The following is a 25,461-nucleotide window of genomic DNA, read 5'->3' as shown; positions in this document are numbered from 1 at the left end:
GTTCCTGCATTTGCTGTAAATACTCAGAATGTGTAGCTTCTGCATTGAGCTTGTGCTGGACCAGTAAAGGAACACTCCCAGAACCATAGCGAATACAGCTTGGTAGTTTTGGTGCCGGGAGTGCTCAGTTCCGCCATTGTAAGCAGTCACAACATTTCTGAATGGTTTGATTTCATATGTGGAACGGAGTCTCGTGAAATCTATTAGTTTGCCCGCTTCAAAGACATGAGACAGGTGTGTGGCCCCCTTTTCTTTCCACGGTGTAGCGTGGAAAGTTGGGATGCAATAAGTTATGGCCTCTATGGGTGTTGCTAGGGAGTTTAGCCACCTCAAATTTGTGTCTGTGTATATCCCATAGTTGCATTGCCAGTTTAAGTTGTGTAGGCATGTGTGGGGTGCCCGGTCTAGTTTTCTTGTCCAGCCATATCAAGTTTGTAGTGGTAAAGGGTCTAATTGCTAAATTTTCCATTGCCACCCACTGTGGTTGGTTGTCTTTATTGAGATGTGTCAGTAGGGAAGTCAGCACTGCTGCCTGATAGTAGGTTTTTACATTTGGGAATGCCATTCCACCTTTATGTCTTGGGGCAGTCAGTACCTTGTTAGAAATTCTTGCCCTCCCTGCCCCCCAGGTAAATTGTACCAGTTTTGAGTGTATGGCCTTGAAATAGGATTGTGGTGCCCGTAGGGGGAGGTTCCTAAACAGGTATTGTAATTTCGGGATAATGGACATTTTGATCGCTATTATACGTTCTGTCCATGTAAACGTTAACCCTAGGTATTGTATATCGTTTCTTCGCCATTCAAAGTGGTATTCCGTACGTAGGTGTGCTAGCATTAGTGGGTCTAAGCGGAGCCCCAGCGCTTGTGTTTTGCCGGTGTTGAGGGAATAGTACGACATATTCCCGTATTCTTTAATTATCTGCATTATGTGGATTAAGGATTTTTCAGGTTGGGAAATGTACAGGAGGATATCATCTGCAAATGCACCCACTTTTATCTGTTGGCCATGCCAGTTTATACCACTTATGTTTGGGTGGGTTCTGATCATTGTGAGCAGGGGTTCTAGGGCTAGCACATAGAGCAGTGGGGACAAAGGGCACTGCCTCGTGCCATTCGTAAAATGGGTCCGATTTAAAGCCTGCTTGTAACACCTGTGCTGTAGGTTGTGAGTAGAGAGCGAAAATCTGTCGGATGGGGCGAACATTTTTACATTGGTCAGGGGGTTTACCAGGCTTGGGTAAGGTAACTATCGTCGCTAAGAGCATCTCAGGTGGGAGTTCCCCAGTGTCCGTCGCTGTCTGGAATACCTGCACTAAGTGTGGGGCCAGTATGTCTGCGAATGTTTTATAGTACGAGTTCGGTAGGCCGTCTGCTCCCGGGGATTTCCCCATGGGAAGATGTGCAATGGTTTGGGTCGCCTCTTCCAGGGTGACAGGCTTGAGTATTGATTTGAGTTGGTTTTGGGTCACAGTGGGGAGAGGTACGCGGGACAGGTAGTCCCGGATGGGCCTTTCTTCCAAGGGGGGAATGTTTGGGTCATCTTTAAGGTTGTACAATATAGAATAGAATAGTATGTTGCAAATTCTTTTGTAATATCTTGGGGGTTCTGTATTTTATCTCATTTTGGCCCTTGCAGGTAAGGTATTTTGGAGGCTGCCAATTTTTCCCTTAGTCTGTTAGCAAGGTATTTGGTGGCTTTCCCGCTATGGTGGTAAGAGGTTGCCCTCATTCTGTGTAGGAAATGTGCAGTTTTTGCGGCTTGTAGTTCAGCAAGTCTGTCAGTTACTGTTTGGATTTGTTTCAATGTGGCTGGGATGGGGATATTTTATTTTTTGTGGTCAGGACTGCTAGTTGTTTCAGGCATTCTAACATGGACTGTTGACCTAGTTTTTTAATATACGAGGATCGTCTGATTAAAAGGCCTCTCCCCACTGCTTTGTGAGCTGACCACACTGTTGACCCTGCCACTTCTCCCGTGGAGTTTGCGCGAAAGTAGTCTGCAAGGTCTGTCTTCACTTGGTCTACAAAAGAGTGGTCATGCAAGAGGGATTCGTTTAATCTCCATGTCCCTTTGCCCTTAAATTGGAATGAGTCATGTAAGATTAGGAACACTGGGCAGTGGTCGGACCAGGTAATGTCTCCCATGGTACAAGTGGAGACTTGTGCTAATGTGGGTTGGTCTACGTAGTAGGTGTCTATGCGGGTGTACGTGTTGTGTACTTTTGATTGGAAGGAGTAGTCTCTCTCCATCGGGTGGAGAACCCTCCAGCTGTCGTATAGGTTGTGTAGCGTGAGTAGTTTGGACAGGGCCTTACCCATGGACTGCATTGCAGCTCGTCTATTCCCTGTTGGGAGCGCTGTCGTGTCTACATCTGGGGATGTGATAAAATTGAAGTTGCCACATAAAATCAGTCCTCCCTGTTTCTGCCTTTCTATCTCTTGTAGTAACTTGCCAAGGTACTTCTCTGTGCCAGTGTTGGGGAAGTACGCCGAGACTAAAAAGTGTACTGGACATTGTTAAACAGACCGATAAGAATAATGAATCGACCCTGTGGGTCAAAAGAGATGTGTTGCATTTAACCCCTTAAGGACCAAACTTCTGGAATAAAAGGGAATCATGACATGTCACACATGTCAAGTGTCCTTAAGGGGTTAAAACGCTGTGTTTTTATGAATAAGTATGGATACCCCTTTCGGCTTATTCTCCGAGAACATGGAACTGGGCATGGAACTGGGTCGGGAAAGTTTTTGTAAAAATCTTCAGAGTCTTAGTATTATTAACCCCTTAAGGACACATGACATGTCTGACACGTCATGATTCCCTTTTATTCCAGAAGTTTGGTCCTTAAGGGGTTAAAGTGTGTTTCCTGTATGCATGCAACGTCAATCCCATGTTTTTTGAGATCCTGTAGTAGTAATCTACGTTTACCGGGCGAATTTAGCCCTTTTACATTATAAGTCAATAATTTCATACTGGTCTGGGGTGGTAACAGTTGGAGCTTTAGTGTGTTGAACTGTTCCTGGGTGGGCTGTATTATCGTGCTGTTCCTCAACAAGAGGTGGGTCTGACTGTTGTACCTTTGGGTTTGAGGTTTTGGGTTGTGACTGTTTGTGAACACGGTCAGGCAGGGGGGAGAGATGGGGGGGGGTAACAACTTTTGGGTGGTGTGCCCGTACAGGCTCCCCTGTATGGAGCCTCTTTACGTCGCCCATTAGATAGGCGCGTCTCGTGGGGGTAGTGGGGTGAGTACTTCACTTATGGAAGGCGCTCACCGAAGAAAAAACCCTCAGAGAAGTTGTAACATAATCAATTAGCCTTAAAACAGAGTGGCCCATAGAACAGATTAACTTAGCAAAGTGTTAAACAGCAGAGTATGAATTGTACATGGTAAACACTAATGTTAGGTACATGACTGTTGCTGCAGAGCTGTGCTCATCCATTTATATATACGTATGTGTCCAAGGGATGTGCCCTGGAATGCTAGATGGGCAGAGACAGGATCTAACCAGCGGTGTGACGCTGCCAATGAGTGGACATTGTGTTGTTAAGACCAATCGTTATGTAAGGGTCTTCTGACCTTAATACTGATCACAGTCATATAAACAAAGTATGCATATTGTACGTGTAACTTGTAACTTGAGGGGGTTCTGCTACGTCACTGGCTTGTCCACTCCGGAGACATCCTGGGTATTTTAGCCGATTTGGAGGGGGCTTGGGCTGTTACCGGGAGCCCCCAGCCTTTGAGCGTGTGTATTCCGTTTTCTAGGCTTGTAATGGAGTGTAGTGCTTCTTGATGAAAAACCAGGAGCTTGGCTGGGTATCCCCATCTGTATGTCAGGTTGTTCTCTCTCAGGGTTGTGGTAATGGGTGCCAGCGTCTTTCGGAAGTGTAGTGTGTCCGCCGACAGGTCTGTAAAGATTTTAATGGATCTGTAGGTCTCCGGCATGTCTGTGTTCCTGCTAGCACGTAGTATCCTCTCCTTAGCATGGAAGAAATGGATCCTTGCGATGACATCTCTCGCCGCCGTTGTAGGCAGGTGCTTAGGCCTGCGCAATCTGTGGGCTCTGTCTATGATTACCGTATTTTTCGCTCCATAAGACGCACTTTTTTTCCCCTCAAAAGTGAGGGGAAATGTCTGTGCGTCTTATGGAGCGAATATGAAGCTTTACTTACCTGTCTTGCAGCGTTGGCCGGCAGCACAGGGCGCACCGCGGTAGTGGAACTTGAATTTCATGTTCTGGTTTCCGGCGGGACTGAAAGGAAGTGTGCACAAGCTGAGTGCGCACTTCCTTTCAGTCCCGCCGGAAACCGGAACATGAAATTCAAGTTCCACTACCGCGGTGCGCCCTGTGCTGCCGGCCAACGCTACAAGACAGGTAAGTAATTATGGGATAAGGGGAGGGGGACAGTATGGGAGAGAAGAATATGGGGAGGGGGATGAAGTCTATGGGGAGGGGGGGATGAAGTCTATGGGGAGGGGGGGATGAAGTCTATGGGGAGGGGGGGGATGAAGTCTATGGGGAGGGGGGGGGATGAAGTCTATGGGGAGGGGGGGGATGAAGTCTATGGGGAGGGGGGGATGAAGTCTATGGGGAGGGGGGGATGAAGTCTATGGGGAGGGGGGATGATGTCTATGGGGGGGATGAAGTCTATGGGGAGGGGGTGGATGAAGACTATGGGGAGGGGGTGGATGAAGACTATGGGGAGGGGGTGGATGAAGACTATGGGGAGGGGGTGGATGAAGACTATGGGCAGGGGGTGGATGAAGACTATGGGCAGGGGGTGGATGAAGACTATGGGGAGGGGTGGATGAAGACTATGGCAAGGGGGTGGATGAAGTCTATGGGGAGGGGGTGGATGAAGTCTATGGGGAGGGGGTGAGTGAAGACTATGGGAGAGAGGAGAAGACTATGGGGGGGGGACACTATGGGACAGGGGAGAAAAAAATATTCTGTACAAACTGTCCCATAGTAAGAAACACTATGGGGCAGTTTGTTCAGAATATTTTTTTCTGGGTTTCTTCCTCTAAAAACTAGGTGCGTCTTATGGTGAGGTGCGTCTTATGGAGCGAAAAATACGGTAGTTGGTCTGGGTGAGTTTCTGGCGTTAGGTATTGGAATAGGTCAGAAAGATATTTCTGTAAATCAACGTTCAGGATGGTCTCTGGTACGCCGCGGAATCTTAGATTGTTCCTTCTGGATCTGTCTTCTATGTCAGCCAGTTTGAGCCTATGCGCTTCCAAAATGTCTTCAAATTCTTGAACTTTGTCTGCTAAGCTGTTATGTGCCACTGCATACTCATCCATTTTGGATTCAATCTGGGCTGTGCGATTCCCTATGTCTTGGATTTCTTTATGAAGATCTGGGGACAGGTTTTAAATTTGAAGCTTGATGGTTTTTTGCATGCTGTCCGAGAATTCTGACATAAATGCCCTCATGTTCCCCATTGTTAGAAGTTGTTCGTCCGCAGTGTGGGTTGGGGATGTTTGGGGTGAGAGGGAGTGTTCCCTCGATCTTGTGTCGCCGCCATCTTGTGACTGCTCTTCTTGCCGTTTCAAGGCCACGGTTTTTGTAAGGAAGAAGGAAGCCCGATCCGCCTTCCCCCCTCTGGATTTCGGTCGTTGGGACATTGTGGAGTCTGTTACCAGCGAGTCTGTGGTAATTCTGCTCGGTACGCCGTTTATTTCTTGCTCTTTTGGGTTTGTCTGCCGGGAGCAGGTCTCACATGCGGCCGTTCAGGTCCGGCGCTAGACCACGCCCCGATGTATTGAATTTTAAAGACACATTACTGTGAATATTATTGCTGTGGAGGTCTGGTATAAATTTAAACACACCAAGAATACTAAGCCCATACAAAAGAGGAACATAGGAATTTGAGCCAAAACAAGCACTGACCAACTTAAATAGGGACACTTTGAGGGTATGCCACAACCTACGAAAAGGAGCAGATGTTGTTTTCAATATACACTTTAAAAGGTATACTCCAAACACCATACCATCTTCATGCACTGCTGTGAAAATGCCAAAAAAGGACAGAAATATATCTTGGCTGGCAAATAAACATTTTATGGTTTAATGACATAATATTGTTAATTTTAAGTGTGTTCCTCCTACACGGATATTGGATGTTTACAGACATAAGAATTTTACCTTTACACACGTCAAGTGGGTGCCTCTTACACTTTTTGTCTGCATGTTTTATGTATGTGACCAGATCATATAAAGATTTTAATAAGACTATGAGAACTTTTAGTATTGCTATGACAACGCAGTGGTAAAATCTCACCCTTTCAGTTTAGTTAACCTTTGGTCTTGCTATGGATATAGAGCAGCTAGGAGCCAAATGGGCCATTTAAAAGAGACAGAATTATCACCAGGAGTTATACCAAAGGCAAAATATCCTTTTTTATTTTTAAAAGAAATGCATGGGAAGTGTATATCTACTTATTTGTCAAGGAAACAGGCCAACGTCATCTTGCCTCTGTAACCTAGCAGTAATACATTGGCTGCATCAATATGTATCATGCAATCAAACAGTGTCTAATACACAATTACATTGAATCATTTAAAGGAACCTCATACTCAAACACACTTATGTGATTGTCCTTCACCTTTATTTATTTCACTGCTCTGGTGAAAGCGGATTTGTCCTATCAGCTCAGATGAAGGTACACAAATGAATGAGTGTAGGACAAGTCAGAGTTTTCATTGATAAAAGTCAAATAACACCACTAAAACCTATGCTGCTGGAAACGCATATAAAGAATATATAATTATTTTAAAGGTAAATTAAGGGAGACAAACTACAGTGTATTGTGGTGGTTATGGTGCTCGGAAGGTGTCCGTGCAAACTTACAATATTTAAATCCTTTGCATTTCATAGTGAAATCTCTGGAATCCAGGCTTCCAATTCTTTTCCATTGACATCACCTATGAATGCATCACTTTCTTGCATGGCATTAACGGACGAGCTTTGCCCATGCCATGCAAGCCAGCCTTTTCCACTGTGCAGGGAATGTGTGCACACATAGCAAGGTTTCCTGCCCAGTGCATAGTGCCCATACTGTACAAAATTCTTGGCTGAATGGACATGTAATACTTCCTCTACAGACATCAAAAGGAAAGAGGGGTGGAGTCTGGGAACTGCACCACAACCACTACAAAAAGCTGTAATGATGAGTGTCCTTTTAATGATTCAGGTTCTTTCCTATACCATCTTTTGTAGCCCAGACAGGAAAAATGATTGGGTTAATGCCCCACCCCTGAGATTTATGGTGTCATATTTACTAATATTATCATGGGTGAGTAGAGATTTCGTGGAAACGATAAAAAAAGCAAAAAAAAAAAACCCTGTTACTACTGCACTGTCATGTCCTTCCTGTTAGCACAAACGCAAGTTAAGCCACATTAGCGTACACTTCAGTACACAAACCCAGGCCTGTTATTACAGCGGTCTGATTAAATGAAATAATATAACACGCCTTTGATAATTTAACAGTGTCTGGATTTTTAAGCTTTCTGTTTATATATATAAATCTGGGATATAATAAACGAGGGATACAACAGCACTACTAAGGGGATCAACAGAAGTCATAGAGAATTGGTTGCTCAGTAGTCAGCACCATATAAAAAAATGATTTTAAGAGGAGCATTTTCATTTCAAAGAAATGAAAACTATTGATGTAAGACAATGGGAATTAGAATACATATTGCTTTTTAACTACTTAAAGACCAACTGCGTTAGCAAACAATAGCAAGCCTATTATTGCAGTTAATATAATAATAGTTATTATGTCCACTTTGGCCCAGACACAAGCCAAACGAACCAAAAATATAATACCCATGTGAATTCTTTATTTCACGATAAGCTAACAAAATACTATGACAAATATTGCTTATCTACACATTAAAATTAAATCTAGCTGATTCCAGCCAAGAAATGGCAAACAATGTTTTTTTTTAAAGCAGATCTGTTGAAGGCTGAGACTACATCTGTTCCAACAGGTCTGGTCATGCTTGAGATATTAAAAAATGTCATATGTTGGCAAGGACAGGTAGATCTATGATCAAAATAGCCCTTTATAAAGGCACACTCCAGACCCACAAAAAACCTTAGCTTCCTTACGTGAAGAATGTGTCCTGTTTTTGCATTTCACAAAAAGTGCAGATTTCATTTAGAAGTTCAAGATAAAGGCTCCAAGTTGCAGGATAAAATGTGTTAATTTTTACATCTCATAAGTACATGCATTTGGTAAATATATTGAATAAGTAAACATAGTTTTAAAAATGCGGAGAAGTGATAATTCCCCTTCAATTTAATTTAACTTGGAAACAAATATCTAGAACTAATACAGTTTATATAATGGTTCTAAGTCTCGGGGCATTACTGCTGTTGCTGCTTTGCATGTCTTACTTCTTCAGTGGTTCCCACAGCAAAGTATCCAAGGATTATTAGACCTATGAAGAAGAGCTTTGGAAACTACATTTCCCATGATGCTCCTCAGGTTAGTATTCACCTGTCACTGAGACTTTGCCAATAAGTCAGGGCTCATGACAAGAAGGTCTAAAGCAGAGATGGTGAAACGTAGTCCCCCAACTTTTGTACAATGAGAACTCCAATTCCCTTAATGCCACCAAGACTGTTAAAACATCAGGGGAGTTGTTGTTTTACAGCAACAGTGGATCAACCTTTTGGCCACCAATTCTTTAGATCATCCTCAGATGAACCTTGTCAAATAGTGGGTTACTTTCGGATTTCAATGCAAATATTCCTTTACTTATCTATGGGAGGAACCTCCACCCCGCCAAAAAATAAATTAATTGTCTATGGAGCCTCCCACGTTCTCACAGGATCCTTCATAGACATCAGTGCTGTACTCTCGTGCATGTGTTAAGAGTTCAACACTGACATGGCTTCTGGCAGATGAATCAGGAGGAGCTGAACTCCCTACGGATGGAAATGGCTAAAACTTCAGTACTCTTGGGCCACTTCAAACTAAGGGATGATGTCACCATGGGTGGTCTCTGCAAAACATGCCAATCCCCAGATGGTGACATAGCCCCTTTAAAGAAGAACCAGCAATGATGGTGGACCAGACCAAGGACTGAAAGGGAAGGATATGCAATCCTTATACATGACGGATGAGCAGCTAAAGGTAATAACACCCTTTTTAAACAAATGTCTACGGTACAGTCATATTTCTAAGTACTGAGACTGATATTAGAAAGTATGGTGGACACCTCTGGCAGTCACATGGTTAACTGGAAATTTTTATAGGAAAATCCCCTGGCTGCTAAACTGTAACAATGTTCAAACATGATATGGAAGAATGAAAAATGTAAATAAATGAATTAAACTGAAGTTAAGCAAACAACTTCTATCTGCTATCTGTGCTTCTCATCAATGCGATGATAAACCTTAATCTCCATGAGTTATGCTGGGCTGGTAAATTCCTTCTCCCCAACACCAATTCTGCAATAGAAATCCCACTAGTCAGCTCTTTAATAGAAACAACCTCCCCTCTGTACCCCTTGGAGCTTCATTTCAATTTCCACATTACAAATGCTTGTGTAGACACCGTAATTGGTTCTATTATTCATTGATGGAGGCCTCTCGTAGCAGTACACCATTAAAAAAAAATAACTAAAAAAAAAAAAATAACATGAACACACAAACACGAACATCAAAACAGAAATTAAAATACAGATACAAACAGTGAACAATACAGCTCTGCTATCTGGCAATTTTACTATGTGTTTTATGTAAACTATTAGAATCTTAAAGGCACATTCTAAACACCATAACAGAATATGCTCTTGGCTTTTATTATCCAATTACAGACTAATGGCGCTATATGGTCTTATCTGTTCTCCTGCTGGTATGAAGTCATTGTAATGAGGTGTTGATTGTAAACACGGTTTTCTCTTACAGTGGTTCCTATTCCACTCCTAGATAATGCATTCCCTAATTCTATTCCAACGGGGATACTGACAAGACACTGGTGGGTCTTGAAGACGGAGTAGACAACCACTGAATGAGGATTTATGATGAGCAAGACTAGTGCATACTATTTACACATATTTCCAATATTATTTATTGACATATTGCAATGCATTTATATATTTAAAGAAATGATAGATGTCAAGCACCATCATACACTCCAAACTATTCTTGGTAAAGAGGGATATTAGGATAGATAGGAAGAAACAAGGGGATTGGATACAACATATGAAGTGTTCTAACGCTAACAAATATCACAACATAAAACTCACAAAAAGCAACCACATAACATGTAATAAATTATTTCTACATTTCTTATATAGGGTAACAGATTCTGTTCCAGCTTGTATTGGCTAATTCAATGAGCATTTATCCATATATATTGAGACGATAATTGCCATTCATTTAAAGGTACACTATAGACACCAAAACAACTTTAGCTTAAAGAAGCAGTGTTGGTGAAAAGAGCTTGTCCCTGAGGTATATCTGCTCAGTTCTCTACCATTTAGGAGTTATATCAAATGTGTTTTTGTTTTCTGTAGCCCTGTGACTGACAGCCTGCATGGAAAAAAGGGTTTCATATTCAGTCAGATGTAACTAAAAGTTTGTATCTCCTGCTCTTTACATTGAGCTTTAATTACACACTGAAGGCTTTTGTAGGGACTAGCAAGCTATCAACATAGCAGGAGATAGGAAATTCTAAATCACACAGAATTTGAAATAAAGGAAGTGTAAACATTAGAGGACTCTTTACAGGAAGTACAGAAAGGCTGTGCAAGTCACATGCAGGGAGCTAAGACTAGTGTTGCATTTAACTCCTAAATAACAGAGGATTGAGTAGTAAGACTGCAGGGGCATGAGCTATACAGCAAAACTGTTTAATTACGCTAAAGTTCATTTGGTGACTAGTGTCCCTTTCAGGTCATACAATCCAAAGTGTTCAAATGAAGAGAATAAAACTCCTTTAACTAGATAGAGAGTGTTAGGTGATCACTTTCAGCCAATGAGTTCAGGAGAGCCACGTGAAGCTTTTGTTAGGAAATGGGTAGCCTAACATTTGACACTCCAGATTTAGTGGACTACATCTGCCATGAGGCTTTGCCAGCGTTATGGGTGTAAAAGCATTATGGGAGATGTAGTCCATGACATGAAGAGTGCAGATGGCTCTCCAACGTTGCACCCCAGTGCACCCGAGATAAGGAATCAAACCAAAAAACCTGTGTGACTAGTTATAATATGGGGGATGCAAGGACTAGTGGTTATGTCAGGAGTGTTCTTTTATGGTGTTGCTTGTTTTGGTTCAATATATATATATATATATATATATATATATATATATATATATATATATATGCCATAAAAGGTTCTAGTATGTGCAACTGAATAATAAGTTAAAAGCCAATTTATGCAACGTTTGCTAATAACTCCACAATGCCCAACAGCCTGATACATATATTATAGACTTGAAAACTTCTATCTTGCTGTGTTTGTTAGAAACCAAAAATATCAGCTAGTAGTACAATCTTTATGGATAATCAGCAATCCACACAAGTAGAAGCACTTAAAATCAGCAGCGAAACCCCTTCTAAATACAGCACTAATTGTTCTCGTTATCTAAAATGCTTCTGTATTGAGCAGTTAAGCAGTGCTGAGATGTACTGTGCACATAGAATTCTAATCATCAGGTTAGCTTCAGCATTGCTGCACACACTGCAGATGGACTCGTCAAGCAAAACAGGACGAAATCTGAAAATTAATGGCAAATGTATAGCTATGCAGAGATCGTTAAAAAAAAATCCAACAAAGGTTGAAAGCAGGCCACACGAGGCTGCAACAAGGACATCGTACAAACCGGTTTGCTTCACCTAGCATCTCTGATCTTTAGCAGTATGGTTTCTTCCAAAAGATCAGATAAATAGTTGGGTAAATACAAGATTCATGTAGATACTTGCTGCTTGGATTGCTAGTAATAATATCTATATCTGTATATTCTTAAGGACATGGATCACCTCCGCATACTGATGACTGACACATGAAAAGTGCTACCTTGTAGTACATAGTATTCAATTAACCCCTTAAGGACCAAACTTCTGGAATAAAAGGGAATCATGACATGTCACACGTCATGTGTCCTTAAGGGGTTAAAGGACCACTATAGGCACCCAGACCACTTCAGCTCAATGAAGTGGTCTGGGTGCCAGGTCACTCTAGTTTTAACCCTGCAGCTGAAAACATAGTTTCAGAGAAACTGCTACATTTCACTGAAGGTTAATCCAGCCTCTAGTGGCTCTCTCACTGACAGCCGCTAGAGGCGCTTACGCGATTCTCACTGTGAAAGGGGGTGGAGAATTCCTCAGCTTCAGCCCAGCTGGAGGGGGGGGGGACCTAATGACCCTATAGTGCCAGGAAAACGAGCTTGTTTTCCTGGCACTTAGTGCTCCTTTAATTTCTTTGCAATACAGACTTGAGAGTTTGTACATTCATATTACATCACCTTGATGTGTAGTGGAATGCCCTGATTATTAATTATTATTATTTATATAGCACCAACAAATTCCATAGTGCTGTACAATGGGATGTGTATAGAATTCCAGATACATGGCGTTCACTGCCCATCACTGTGATATAGTGCTACATTGTTTTTGTGGCACAATAGTTTTCCTTTAACAAATATGCTGCACTAGGTTATTTTGCTTTTAGTTTAGTTTTTCTGGCATTGCGGTAGCCACATTCTAAGATATATTTTTTTCTTCAAACTTAATTTAGACATAGAACACGATAAACGCTTCTTATCTTATTAATGCTATTTAGGCAAGACATAGCTACAACAGGTTGTGTAATAGCTTTAACATGCTTTCAGAGAAAGTTCTGTTTATGAAATCACCAAAATTACTGAGAAAATCTACAAACAAGTTGTAATGCCCCTCGTTTATAAAATCATTACTCGACTGTGATAAATTTAGCAGACTGAAAACGCACCATATCATTTTAGTGCCAAGTAGCGTACCAATTAAAAAAAACAAACAAAAAAAAAAAAAACTGCTGACTTTGGAATCCAGCGAGCTAAACATCCCTTATTTTGTTGTGTGGGTTACTAATCCTGGCCTGTGGTTTGGATCAAAGCCAGCATCTCGATGGTATGGTGCAGACCCCACTAGAAACGACCTATTTTCTTTCAATTTATGCAGGTCGGCAGTTTGTCAAATGATTACTGTACAATAGATCAGAGCAAAGAAAAGCTTTTATTTGCAGACAAACTACGTAGCTCCCTTAGCGGTGTCTGACACCAAAATAAAATAAAAGCATCCCAAGAAAAGTAGATCACATCTCTGACTATCTGTATGATGTCATCGTGAAAATGACTACTGTGAAAAATAAGAATTATTCTCTATATTTTAGATGGACTTGCCAGACCTTACTATATAAAATCACAGCCTAGAACATAAATTACATTGAATAAGCACATACTTTCTACAGAACAAGAGTGATCATTTTATAAAGCGCTACGGAATTGTTGGCGCTATATAAATGGCAATAATAATAATAATAATAATAATAATAAATTTTGTCACATTGTAAAATAAAAAAAAAATAGTTTGAAGCAGTGGAGGTTGGCCCTTAGGGACACAACCCCTTAAAAACGTGATTTCTGATATCAGCCATTGAATTTGCATGAGGACACCAAGTTCTGGACACACTAACAGACAGACTGTCCTATTTTCTAGATATGTCAATGGTTAACAACATCAGTAGTAATATTAGAGGCGCTGGACTTCTATAAAGTGGTTGAGGTTTCCCAAAATACAGAAGTTGTGTCTCTTTTTGTCTTGGTGCCTGGCCATGCGGTCAGTGGCCACTCATGGATTTCACAGTCAAGGTATTTTCACTGTACAGATTACAATCCAAAATGTATACATTTTATACAATTATACAATTTTATACAATCAACTGACATTTAATTGTCCCTGCATTCTGCATACTAAAGATCAAATCAGATACCAGGAGTGTTTAACACACATTTCACTATGTAATTCTCCCCCCCCCCCCCCCATGAAAATATCCTGTTCCTTAGCAATACCGGAGCAGTAACTTTCACTATCAATGATTATTTTTCTGTATAGTTTTCAGAGTTTACAGACCTTGAGATTTTCAGTAATGATGCATTCGCTAACACACACACACACACACACACAGACACACACAATGAATGGAGCCATTGTTGATGGATTCCAAGTAGTCATATAAATCTGCCAAGTCCGATTTAAAAATTAATCTGAAGTTAGGTTATTTATTACAAAGTTGTAACAGAACCGCATGAAGAAAAATAAAACGTAGTATAGGCTTCTTAACACTGATCCGTGTATTTTTCCCATTGTTTGTTCTTCACCTAATTCTGTTAGTTATTTTTCGTCCCAATGTGTCCCAGACAAAGTTATTGTTGTTTATAATCCAGCATTTAATTTATTCAGTGAGTTGTGAGTGGGGCGTTGGTAGGGCGGCTTGGAAGTGCACTCAAGTGCATGTTAAACTCACAGACCTCTATTGGGATGGACCTGCATAGCCTGGGCAAACATTGGGGTTGACAGGTGGAGGTTGCTGAAGATGTAAGACATGACACCATATACCCCTGAAACCTCCATTAGTTTGACCAATGCAGTATGAGGGAGCATTCACAGAAATATGTGCATGCCTAAGTGTCTGATTCTGTTTCCTGTGACTCCTTTGATACCAATGTCTCACCTTACAATGTAGCCACCTGCAGACACCTCTACATCATACATACTCATCATAGTCTGGCAGCCTGAACGACCTCAGATACTGCAATCTTACTAGAAATATCACAGTGGGCCAGTCCAAGCCTGGAGAGAACTGTGACTGACAGCAACCATCCTAATCTCAAACACAGAGTGCTGGGCAGGAAAACAAACAACACACATCCCAACATAAACTCAGCTGCTTCTAAATTAGCAGATCAATGGTGTAGTAGGGAAACAGCAAACCGCAAACCCTGTATGGTAATAGTATGGTTGCTAGCAAAACCTGTGTTTGGAGCTATAACAGTCAAGACGGTTAACATGCCCACTTCTTCCCGATCTACAATATAGTCTGACTAGTATGCATTTGTACTGGCTAGTAGTTTTTAGCAATCTTTTCAGTGGACTGCATGTGTGGATACAATGTATACTGCCTGGAGAATTGACTATTGTAAAAATCTGGACATCAAAGTCATTGTTGAACTATCTTTCCTGAAATCCTCTGCAGACGCAATCACTATTGCTAATCCATCCACAAGGGTTAAATCAGCACTGCTGGCAAGGAGTCTCATATTGTTTAATATAGTGACATTGCTCCAGTTTTAACTGGAGTGTCTTGAGTTTGGAAGGATTCTCCCATTTTAAACTGGTTGGAACATCAAATTACCATTAATTGGGACCAAGTCTGTAACTCTGATCACATTCAGCAATAAGATGGTGTAAACAAGTCATGCACGCAAGGAAGATTAGCAAATTGATAGAAAATATTACGCTGGGCCATTTATCTCTACTAACTCATTATCTGGGGATAAAGAAACATTATAAATATTTAACGCAAACTAGAAAAGTTACTTCTTCCTTTACATGACATCAGTCACTGCACAGCAGCATATAAAAAATATATACTAGTAAAGCTTTTGAAGTTTAGTAATTGCCATGTCAGATGTACAACTGTCTGTGATGAGTTCTAATAGAAGCCAAAGTTTTCAATATTACTTTAGCTTGAAGAAACTTTGATAGGAACAACAGTCAATTAGGATCAGTTGTCTAACAGGATTCAGACTGTATTTATCAACTCTGAAACTTGGTAAAAAAAAATGAGTTTGAGCAGAGGCGTTACTAGAAATCACTGGGTCCTGGAATGCATCTCATTCCCTCCCCCAGCCCCTACATGTGCCACATTCCCTCCCCCCAGCCCCTACATGTGCCACATTCCATCCCCCCAGCCCCTACATGTGCCACATTCCATCCCGACCCTGAACTCCTCCATGTGTGTCATAATCTCCCCCCTCCCCTCCTGTACATATCCACCGCGGTACCAGGACTACAGGAAGTGCTCTATCTGTGAGCACTTCCTATCAGACTGCAGTCCACTCAGCCACGCTACACACAGCGACAGGAGGGGAGCAGCACAACGCTCCCATCCTGCCGGTAACCCGCCAACCGCAGGCATAGTCGCAGCTGCAACCCCTGCGACCGTGGTAATTCCGCCACTGATTTTGAGGGTTATCAGCTGAGACGGATCTGGTTAGAAATGTACTATATTTAAAGACAGATGTAAGGTGGTATTGTAAAAACTATGTGTTCCTGACAAAGTGTACATAATATTAGCATAACAAGTAGGGCCAGTGGCCTGCAGTGTAGGCAACTATTTAAAGGGACCCTGTATGCACCAAAACAAGTCAATGCAGAAGATTTGGTTTATAGATCATGCCCCTGCAGTCTCACTGCTCAATGTTCTGCTATTTAGGAGTTAGCTAGAGCTCCACAAACATAAATAAAATGGATTTAACTTCTAAAGGAATTGAGCAATGAGACGGCACGGACATGAGCTATACACCCAAACGGCTTCATTAAGCCAAAGTTGTTTTGATGCCTATAGCGTCCCTTTAAGCAGTACCAAAAACAGATCTGTATAATGTGACTCTTTTTTTTTTTTTTTTTTAACCAGCTGTATGATTATTATTATTATTTTATTATTTATATAGCGCCAACAAATTCAGTAGCGCTGTACAATGGGTGGACTAACAGACACATAATTGAGATCAGACCACTGGACGTACAGGAACAGAGGGGGTTGAGACCACTGGACATTTACAATTATGCACTTTTTTTTCTGCTAACAAAAAAAAAAAAAAAAAAACGGTCAGCTTCTGCAAAAATAATACTTTGGCATCTATAACATGGCAATATTTTCTTTGTATGTGAGAGTAACCCTGATCATCATTTTATGATTAAGCTTTATAAGTAACTGGGATGATGCAAATAAAAATAATAACTCCTGTTAACGTGACAGTTTCTCTTTAACTGAAAAACAGGATATAGAATTTCCAATGTCAGAACTATGAAAATTCTGGCATAGTAAGTTAATATAGCAAAACATCTTTTATTGCAAGAAGAACTTGGGTGTTCATGTCATCCTTGCAACATATTTTGAGTGTGCGTGCTGGAAAACAGACATTTAATATCATAGTGCACTTTACTCTACATGTTCCAGGCCTGATATAGGACACCATGGCTGAAGTTCAGGTAGAGTGTAGTTACTGTTCGACTAGTTACAAACATACACAGTGAATAACAGATTTAAAACATTTTTTTTTTTTAAATCCGCCTTTACATAGGGATTGAAAGAGGTGAAAAAGAAAGTTGATTATTAACAGACTGGCAAATGACCTTTCCTGGTCCGTGTTTGTTCAGTGACTGGTGTCTAATAGATTAAGCACAATAACTTTCTCTAAAAGTTAAGTTCCTATAAAGTTTTTGCAGAGGGGAAAGTGACTTCAAGGGCAAACAGTATGTTGTATTGCAGAGAATAGATCCATCATGCAGAACCTTAAAGCAACACTCCAAGCACCATAACCACTACAGTACACTGACCAGGCACTCTCCCATAGTAAGTAGTCAAACAATGAGCAACTTAACAGGAGGTCCAACTGGTGCCCATTCTACCTCCTCTTCAGACAGAAGCTCATGCACTGATCTAAGCCCAGGTTACATTTTCAGCTAATGAACTAGTGATGTACAGTAGATCTTAGCTCAAAGGGGTGGAGTTCTGAAGAGCAATATAGTGGTTATGGTGCCTAAAATGATCTTTAAAATCTATTGTAGCCACTATAACTATTGTAGCAATTTGCAGCAGGATATTCTTCATATCAAATGTTGGTAAATAAACATAATAAATAAATAAACTTAAAGGGTTCAAAGTGAATTTTAACTTTAAAGCGGCACTGTCATGCCGAATCCCGTTTTTTTTTTAACCCCCCTCCCGCCTCCACTACATCCAATTGACCCCCTAGTCACCCCCAAATGCCCCTAAGCCCCCCAGATTACCTATTTTTAAATCTGTATCTTCTGCCCCGATCTTTAGTCAGGGCGCCGCCATCTTTGTGTGGGTAGGTGAAGTCCCTGAGGGACACGTCATCTACCCACACTAGACAGACTGTGAGATTCCCGCACATGCCCAGTGAAACACCTGGACATGCGAACGGGAATTTCATCTATTCATTCATTCATCAGACAGACGAATGAATGAATAGAAAAAATCAGACGAACAAACTAACACTGAGTATCAGTGTTCGTTTGTTCGATCAGTTTATTACAAGGAGGGAGCTACCGACGTGCAGCTCCCTCCTTGTAATATGTAAAGACAGAAGCGGTGGGGAGCTGTGCTCCCCACCACTTCATAAGCCCCCCAGGTCCCCCCTCACTCTATGGGGGTCAATATGACCCCCATAATAGCACAAGGGAGATTAAAATCTCCCCAATGCCCCTACTCGCTATACCGCGAGTAGGGGCATGTCCACTAAACAGTGAGCAGCCTGTGGCTGCTCACTGTAAAAACATAAATGGTAATAAGGGGGGGGGGGACCTACTGTCCTCCCCCCTGACCCCCACCCCTGCGCGGTGGGTGGGGGCCCTAATAAAACAATAAGGGGGGGGGACCTACTGTCCTCCCCCCGGCCCCCACTCCTGCGTGGTGGGTGGGGGCCCTAATAAAACAATAAGGGGGGGGACCTACTGTCCTCCCCCCCCCGGCCCCCACCCCTGCGCGGTGGGTGGGGGCCCTAATAAAACAATAAGGGGGGGGACCTACTGTCCTCCCCCCGGCCCCCACCCCTGCGCGGTGGGTGGGGGCCCTAATAAAATAATAAGGGGGGGGACCTACTGTCCTCCCCCCGGCCCCCACCCCTGCGCGGTGGGTGGGGGCCCTAATAAAATAATAAGGGGGGGGGGGACCTACTGTCCTCCCCCCCCTGGCCCCCACCCCTGCGCGGTGGGTGGGGGCCCTAATAAAATAATAAGGGGGGGGACCTACTGTCCTCCCCCCTGGCCCCCACTCCTGAGCGCTGGGTGGGGGCCCTAAATAAAGATAGGGGGGGGGACCTACTGTCCTCCCCCCTGGCCCCCAACCCTGCGCGGTGGGTGGGGGCCCTAAATAAAGATAGGGGGGGGGACCTACTGTCCTCCCCCCTGGCCCCCACCCCTGCGCGGTGGGTGGGGGCCCTAATAAAATAATAAGGGGGGGGACCTACTGTCCTCCCCCCTGGCCCCCACCCCTGAGCGGTGGGTGGGGGCCCTAAATAAAGATAGGGGGGGACCTACTGTCCTCCCCCCTGGCCCCCACCCCTGCGCGGTGGGTGGGGGCCCTAATAAAACAATAAGGGGGGGGGACCTACTGTCCTCCCCCCTGGCCCCCACCCCTGAGCGGTGGGTGGGGGCCCTAAATGAACCCCCCCCCATCAAGGTGACTAGGGGTCCCAAGCCCCTAGTCACCCCCCCCCACCCCCCCCACCCCTGAGCGGTGGGTGGGGGCCCTAAATGAACCCCCCCCCATCAAGGTGACTAGGGGTCCCAAGCCCCTAGTCACCCCCCCCCCACCCCCCCACCCCTTATATAGCCTTGCCCCGCCCTGCAATTCGGCTTAGAACACACTGATTGGTTGGTTTAAGCCAATCAGAGTGCTCTGTGTCATTTTAGCTGGTCAGAGCTGGTCAAGCGGAGGAATCCTCCATAAGGCAAAGAGTCCCTACTTTGTCTTATGATTTTAAAGAAAACTAAAGAAGATAGGAAGAAACGAATAACAGATACCGAGAGAGGGGGAGAAGAGGAAGAGATTGAGGAAAGGTAAGTTCGGCATGACAGTGCCGCTTTAAGGCCACAGTAGCCGAACTGAATACACAGCCGACTTAGAGAATTTTTCAAGCTCAGCTATTTTGACCTTAAGTTTGTAAATCTCTTTGAATTCTCACTTTAGTAGTTAACTATGTTATCCACTGTGTCAGTTCAACTAAAGGGTTAACGGAGATTTGGAAGTGCTGATAGTGCTATGTCAATTTGGTACAGCTGAATCTTTATACCCCACAGTGCTCTGAGCCTCCAATTGCTCACTCAGTATGAGCATACAATGCATAATTACACAGTACAAGTATCTGCACAGACAACAAGGATGTGAAACTCACTTTGACACCTCTTGCTCAAGGAGGTGGGCTTAGTATCCAGGGGAATCATCTCTTCTTTGTCAAATCCCCTGTGAAAGGTTTGACAAATCAGAGGTATACACCCATGGTCTCCAAGGGCTAAAATCACTACCATTAACTGTAATTGCCAGGAGCTACCCTATAAAGTGGAAAAACATTAAAACAGCTCGGGCACAGCTACCTGCCAGCCGTTTCGGTATTGGATGGCACGCAGAGCAGGATAAACCATACGGCGACTTTAGGCAGTCACCTAAGGCCCAGGGGTTAAACAGGTGCCTTAGAACAATGAATTTGCTTGGCGCTCCGAATGTAAAGCATGAAAGGACTGGGTCCAAACTGGAATCTGAATCTGAATACTTCTCTGACTGCCCATGTGGATGGGATCATACTGATCAACAGCTGGTGTAGATTCAAGCGAATAAAATATTTTTACGATCTACAAGGAAACTAATTTTAATGCAGCTATTCTGCTTTATTTACCCCTTTCACTTTTTTCATATTACATATGGCACCCTACTCGCTGATATTGCCAGACACGCACTTGTAAAGAATGATGAGCAACCAGTTTTAGAAAAGGGTTACAAGCAGATGATCAGATTTATCACTCGAAAACACCAGGGAATATTGACACATTTTCCTAGCATGCAAATGCATGGACATATAAAATGTAAATATTTGTATGCACAGGCACTACAACCTATAATGTTTTCTATTACAAACAGCATGATCTTATTCAATAAACAAATGAATGTTTTAATTACACACAGGGATATTCAATACAATGTGAATTGATGGAAATTTAAAGTTAAAGGACCACTATAGTGTCAGGAAAACAAACCTTTTTTTCCTGGCATTATATAATACTTTTTTCCTGGCATTATATAATACTTAGGTCCTGGTGACCTCTCCTCCCCCTCCGACGACAGCTCCCGAGTGGAGCCGAATGTGCATGCGCGGCCAAAGCCGTGCGCATATTAAAAACGCCCGTAGGAAAGCATTTCTCAATGCTTTCCTATGGACGTTCTGTGTGCTCAATGCGATTTTCGCATTGAGCATCGGGAAGTGCCTCTAGCAGCGGTCAGGAAGACAGCCACTAGAGGCTGGATTAACCTTGGAATGTAAACATAGCAGTTTCTCTGAAACTGCTATGTTTACATCTGAAGGGTTAAAACCTGGGGGACCTGGCACCCAGACCACTTCATTGAGCTGAAGTGGTCTGGGAGACTATAGTGGTCCTTTGGGTATTTCAGTCTAAGCCGAAATACCCAAACTGGACTAATTCTCCAAGTCAGCTGTGTTTTAAGTTTGTCTATTTTGGCTTAAAGATGAACGGTCAGTTCTTCAAGTTTAGTACAACCGAATAGGTAAGTAACAGTTATATTTAAGATAATATGTGTATTTAATAATTTTAATTTTATTTTAATTTTACATGCATTGCCAGGCATGTATGTAAGTAAGTAAATTAGATAGCTGCTGGAGAAAAAGCTGACTGCTCACATAGTCACATTTCATTTCTCTATTTGATAGTGATACCCAGGCACTGAAACACAGATAGCAAAGGTTTTTCTTTTTTCTTAACACTTCCTGCTGCTGCGTTATTCATCCCTGTAAATGCTGAAATACCATTAACTGGGGTAAAGGAACAGGTACTGCCATTTCTCAAAAAGTGACAGCTCCACATTAAACTTTGAAATCACTTTCCATTTACTTTGAATTCCTGAAAACTCTGCAAATATACAGGACTAGCTCTCTTGACATATCGAAGAGCAGACAGGTTCTGCAGAACATTCACTGTTCAAAATCTTTTTTTGTAAATTCCCAATGGCCATGGACAAAAAGGACAGCTATTGTCAATATAAAATGCAAACTCTTCAACCCAATTAGATCCCCAATACACCCGCAGGGTGAAAGAGAAAACCCACCACTCCACACCTAGTTTCTTTCTGTGACAATGGCTCTTTAAATCTCCCATTGTGTAGGCTACTCGTTTCTCATTACTCATTTTCCTCATTACTGTGTATTTGTCACCTTTGAGATTTTCGACTCCGTAACATTTTCTTCTAAACTCATTCGATTTCAAAGAATGTAATAGTTTTTGAGGCAATGGGGAATATTTGTGCTCTGCAAAACTGCACCTTGTGCCTTTATTTCAGTTTTTTACATGCCTCCCAATAATCCTGATTTTGGCAGGACAGTCACGATTTTCGGGTCCTGTCTCACAATCCTTACCTTGTTACCTAGTGTCATGCTTTTGAGGATACCAGGAAACTCTCCTCAAAAAGTGTGAGGCAAGTGCTTTAAAAGCACAGAAATGCACTAATGCCCACCGGCATCCCACTTATCAGGACGCCAATGCTGGGGGTCTGTCTTTTTATAAAATTTACTCCCCTAGCCAAAGCTTCCTTTTTTATTAGTGCTAATCTACACAGTAACTGTCAGGGGTATCAGACTATAAAAATCAAGTGTAAATGGCTGCCTCTAATATGATGGGGTTTCAGGGATGTGAAAAGCCCAATTTTAAACCATAGTCTAATTCTTTCTACTTTCTATTAAACAGACAGTTTAGTCATTTAGCAAGTTATTATAATGACAGGTATAATAGAGCATCCTTATGCGTAACTTACTGGATTTTTAACTGAATCAGCCTTTTCCCAGTGGAATTAGCGAGACATTCACTATGGAATTTAATTTTCTAACTCTTAGCACATGAACCCTTCTCATTGTGAGAGCTACAGTCTAGAAAGACATTTGTCCTATTTCCCGAGTCACTGCCATATAGAGAGACAATTATTTGTGTATTAGGGGCCAAAACTCATCTGTCCATCTTTTCTATCCTAATGCTCTGCTTTTTTTTTTTTACGAGTTCCATATTGTTGCGGTTTCTGAGTGTATTCTGAGCTCTACCACAATAATACTTACAGTAATGTGTCTTTAAACTACAATAAATGTGTTTAGAAATCAGTTTGTGTAAATAAATTACATTGTCCTAAATTACATTTGTTTAAATTATTAGTAAGTCACCTAATAATTTCTCAGAACAGCCCAGCCTCTGCACACACCACCACTCAAACTTCCAAAATTAAAGTACCCCTCTTTGTCCATTTGAAATATTGGGATGTATGGGAGTTATCCCTGAGATAACACGAGGCCTGTTCTCCAGAAGAATCCTGCCTTGTTAGAAGAGTGTGGAAAAAAAAATAAAAAATTAGAACAGTAGGCCTTTATTAATTACGTCTCTGGGTGACAGACAGCTCTAATACATTCTGTGTCTCAGTGAGTTGATGTATTTTGGGATAAAAAGTGGATGATGTTATGCAAAGCTATTTTTGGACTTTATGCGCCTTCGTTATCTCGCCTTTGTCTCAGCAGGCCTCCCCCTCTCACTGTCTCCCTTTCCTTCAACCCAGACAGTAAATCAGAAGGCCTGGGGGCTAGAGTCACAGAAACGTACACACTTTGGCAGCAGTGCCTACCATTCAAAAACCAACAGTGAACATAAACGTTCAAGAGACATGCATGCAAGAGTGAATCATTGTTACCTGGTGTAGTCTCCACGAGCCTCCTGAAATGGAAAAAAATATGAAGTAATGTTAGATTAGACTAGTGTCGGAAACAAAGTTATGTTTGTATTGATCTTTTGGAAGATGTCATCCTGGGTACAAAACCCAACCCTGACCTAGTACGTGCTAACTTATCTCATAGGCAACGTTGTGCCAGAATACTTCGTAGTCACCTGCTTCAGTGCCCCTAACATTCAGTGCCAATCTTGAATTTTAAGCAGAAAAGGTAAAAATGTCTACATGGCTAATATAAACATTATTCTATATAATCAATTTACAGCTGCATATTCATAATAAAGTACAGCCTGTTGAAAGAGTGCCAGTCTGTTAGTTGGAACTTTTTCACACCAAGTTAAATACCAGTAATTTGAAGATCTGTAGGTGAATCTTAAAATATATAGTTAGTTTTCTTTAGATAGAGATAACTTTAACTGGTTTTGATTGATATTTTTCACAAAAAGTTATTTTAGCTGTGAGCCTCAGACAGTTATATCCTGGGCTTGTCAATGGGGCCACAGTCACGTTCAGGTGGCTAGACTAAAATTATTAAAATTACATTCACAATCAATTGCAAATGGTTATTTGTATTTTGAAATTCCCCGGAGAGGTCTGCCCATGGGGTGTATTCAGTAAACAGTGAATTCTGGTGAACTGAATACAAAAATTCAGGCAACATAGCCAAGCTGTGACTATAGGTGAGTTACCGATTCCCCCTCCCCTTCCCAATTAGCTATTTTAGCCTAAATTTTGAAATTAAATGGACACTCCAGGCACCAAAACGATTTCATCTAACTTAAGTTGTTATGGTGCCACTTATACTTCAAGGGGCTAAGCCATTTTCAATGATCTAACCAATCCGGCGGCAATCTTAGCTCCCCCCAGGTGTCATTCAGTTTAGTAAATTTTACTTTTAGGAAGCGCCGAGTGCCGCTGACTCTCTCAGCCAATCAATATCTCCCCATTCACAAAACTGGCTAGGAAACAAACATACCTTTTCCCCAACCAGTTTTGTGAATGGGGAATCACTGATTGGCTGAGAGCATCACGTCTCTCACGCTTCCTGAAAGTGAACTTTCACAAGCTGGATGCAGCCTGGGGGCGTGCTGGGATCTTGAGAGAACGCTTCAAGCCATTGAGGTAAGAGTGCTCCTGGGGGCATCCAGGCACTTAGATGAAGTTGTTTGGGTGCCTGGAGTGTCCCTTACTGAATAAACCCCTGCACAGAAATATGGCTTAGGATTCTGGGAGTTTGTCCCTCTACCTGTGTACTATTTATTATCAGCCACTGAACACTAGAGAGAATGCAGGATTATCTAGGAGTTAAACTAGGAAACGCCAAAAATCCTACCCTAGCAGGTAACCCCTTAAAAGTCTAGAATTAGCTTCTAGCATTATATTTCGAACATATTCCTACTGCATGGGTATTCAGAATAAGTGCAGCTCTTCAGCATCACATGGGGCATGGTTCCAAAACTGAAGCAATCACCATGGGAACCAGTGGAATGTTAATGCCGATAGCACCAATTATTTTTTTAAAAAAATGCACCGTCTCAGAACAGTTTTTATATGTAACAATCACTCATTTGTGCTCTAAAGTATGAATTAAAAGTATTATGGAGTAAAATGTGAAATTCACTCTGAAGTAAAGGGGCACTATAAGCAGCAGAATT

The 25,461-nt window shown here is 42.1% G+C and overlaps 1 protein-coding gene across 1 annotated transcript in view; it reads right to left on the bottom strand.

Annotated features, from left to right (window-relative positions):
• FRMD4B (FERM domain containing 4B) overlaps positions 1-25,461 on the bottom strand; it is a 188,174-nt gene that overhangs the window by 88,879 nt on the left and 73,834 nt on the right. Inside the window, exon 7 of the mRNA XM_063426801.1 lies at positions 23,771-23,793. Within this exon, the coding sequence (XP_063282871.1) occupies positions 23,771-23,793 (23 nt within the window). The remainder of the gene's footprint in view (positions 1-23,770; positions 23,794-25,461) is intronic.

This window comes from Pelobates fuscus, chromosome 7, assembly GCF_036172605.1.
Source record: "Pelobates fuscus isolate aPelFus1 chromosome 7, aPelFus1.pri, whole genome shotgun sequence".
NCBI lineage: Eukaryota > Metazoa > Chordata > Amphibia > Anura > Pelobatidae > Pelobates > Pelobates fuscus.
Note: the sequence above shows the minus strand (reverse complement) of the source record. Positions and strands in the feature narration are given on the sequence as shown.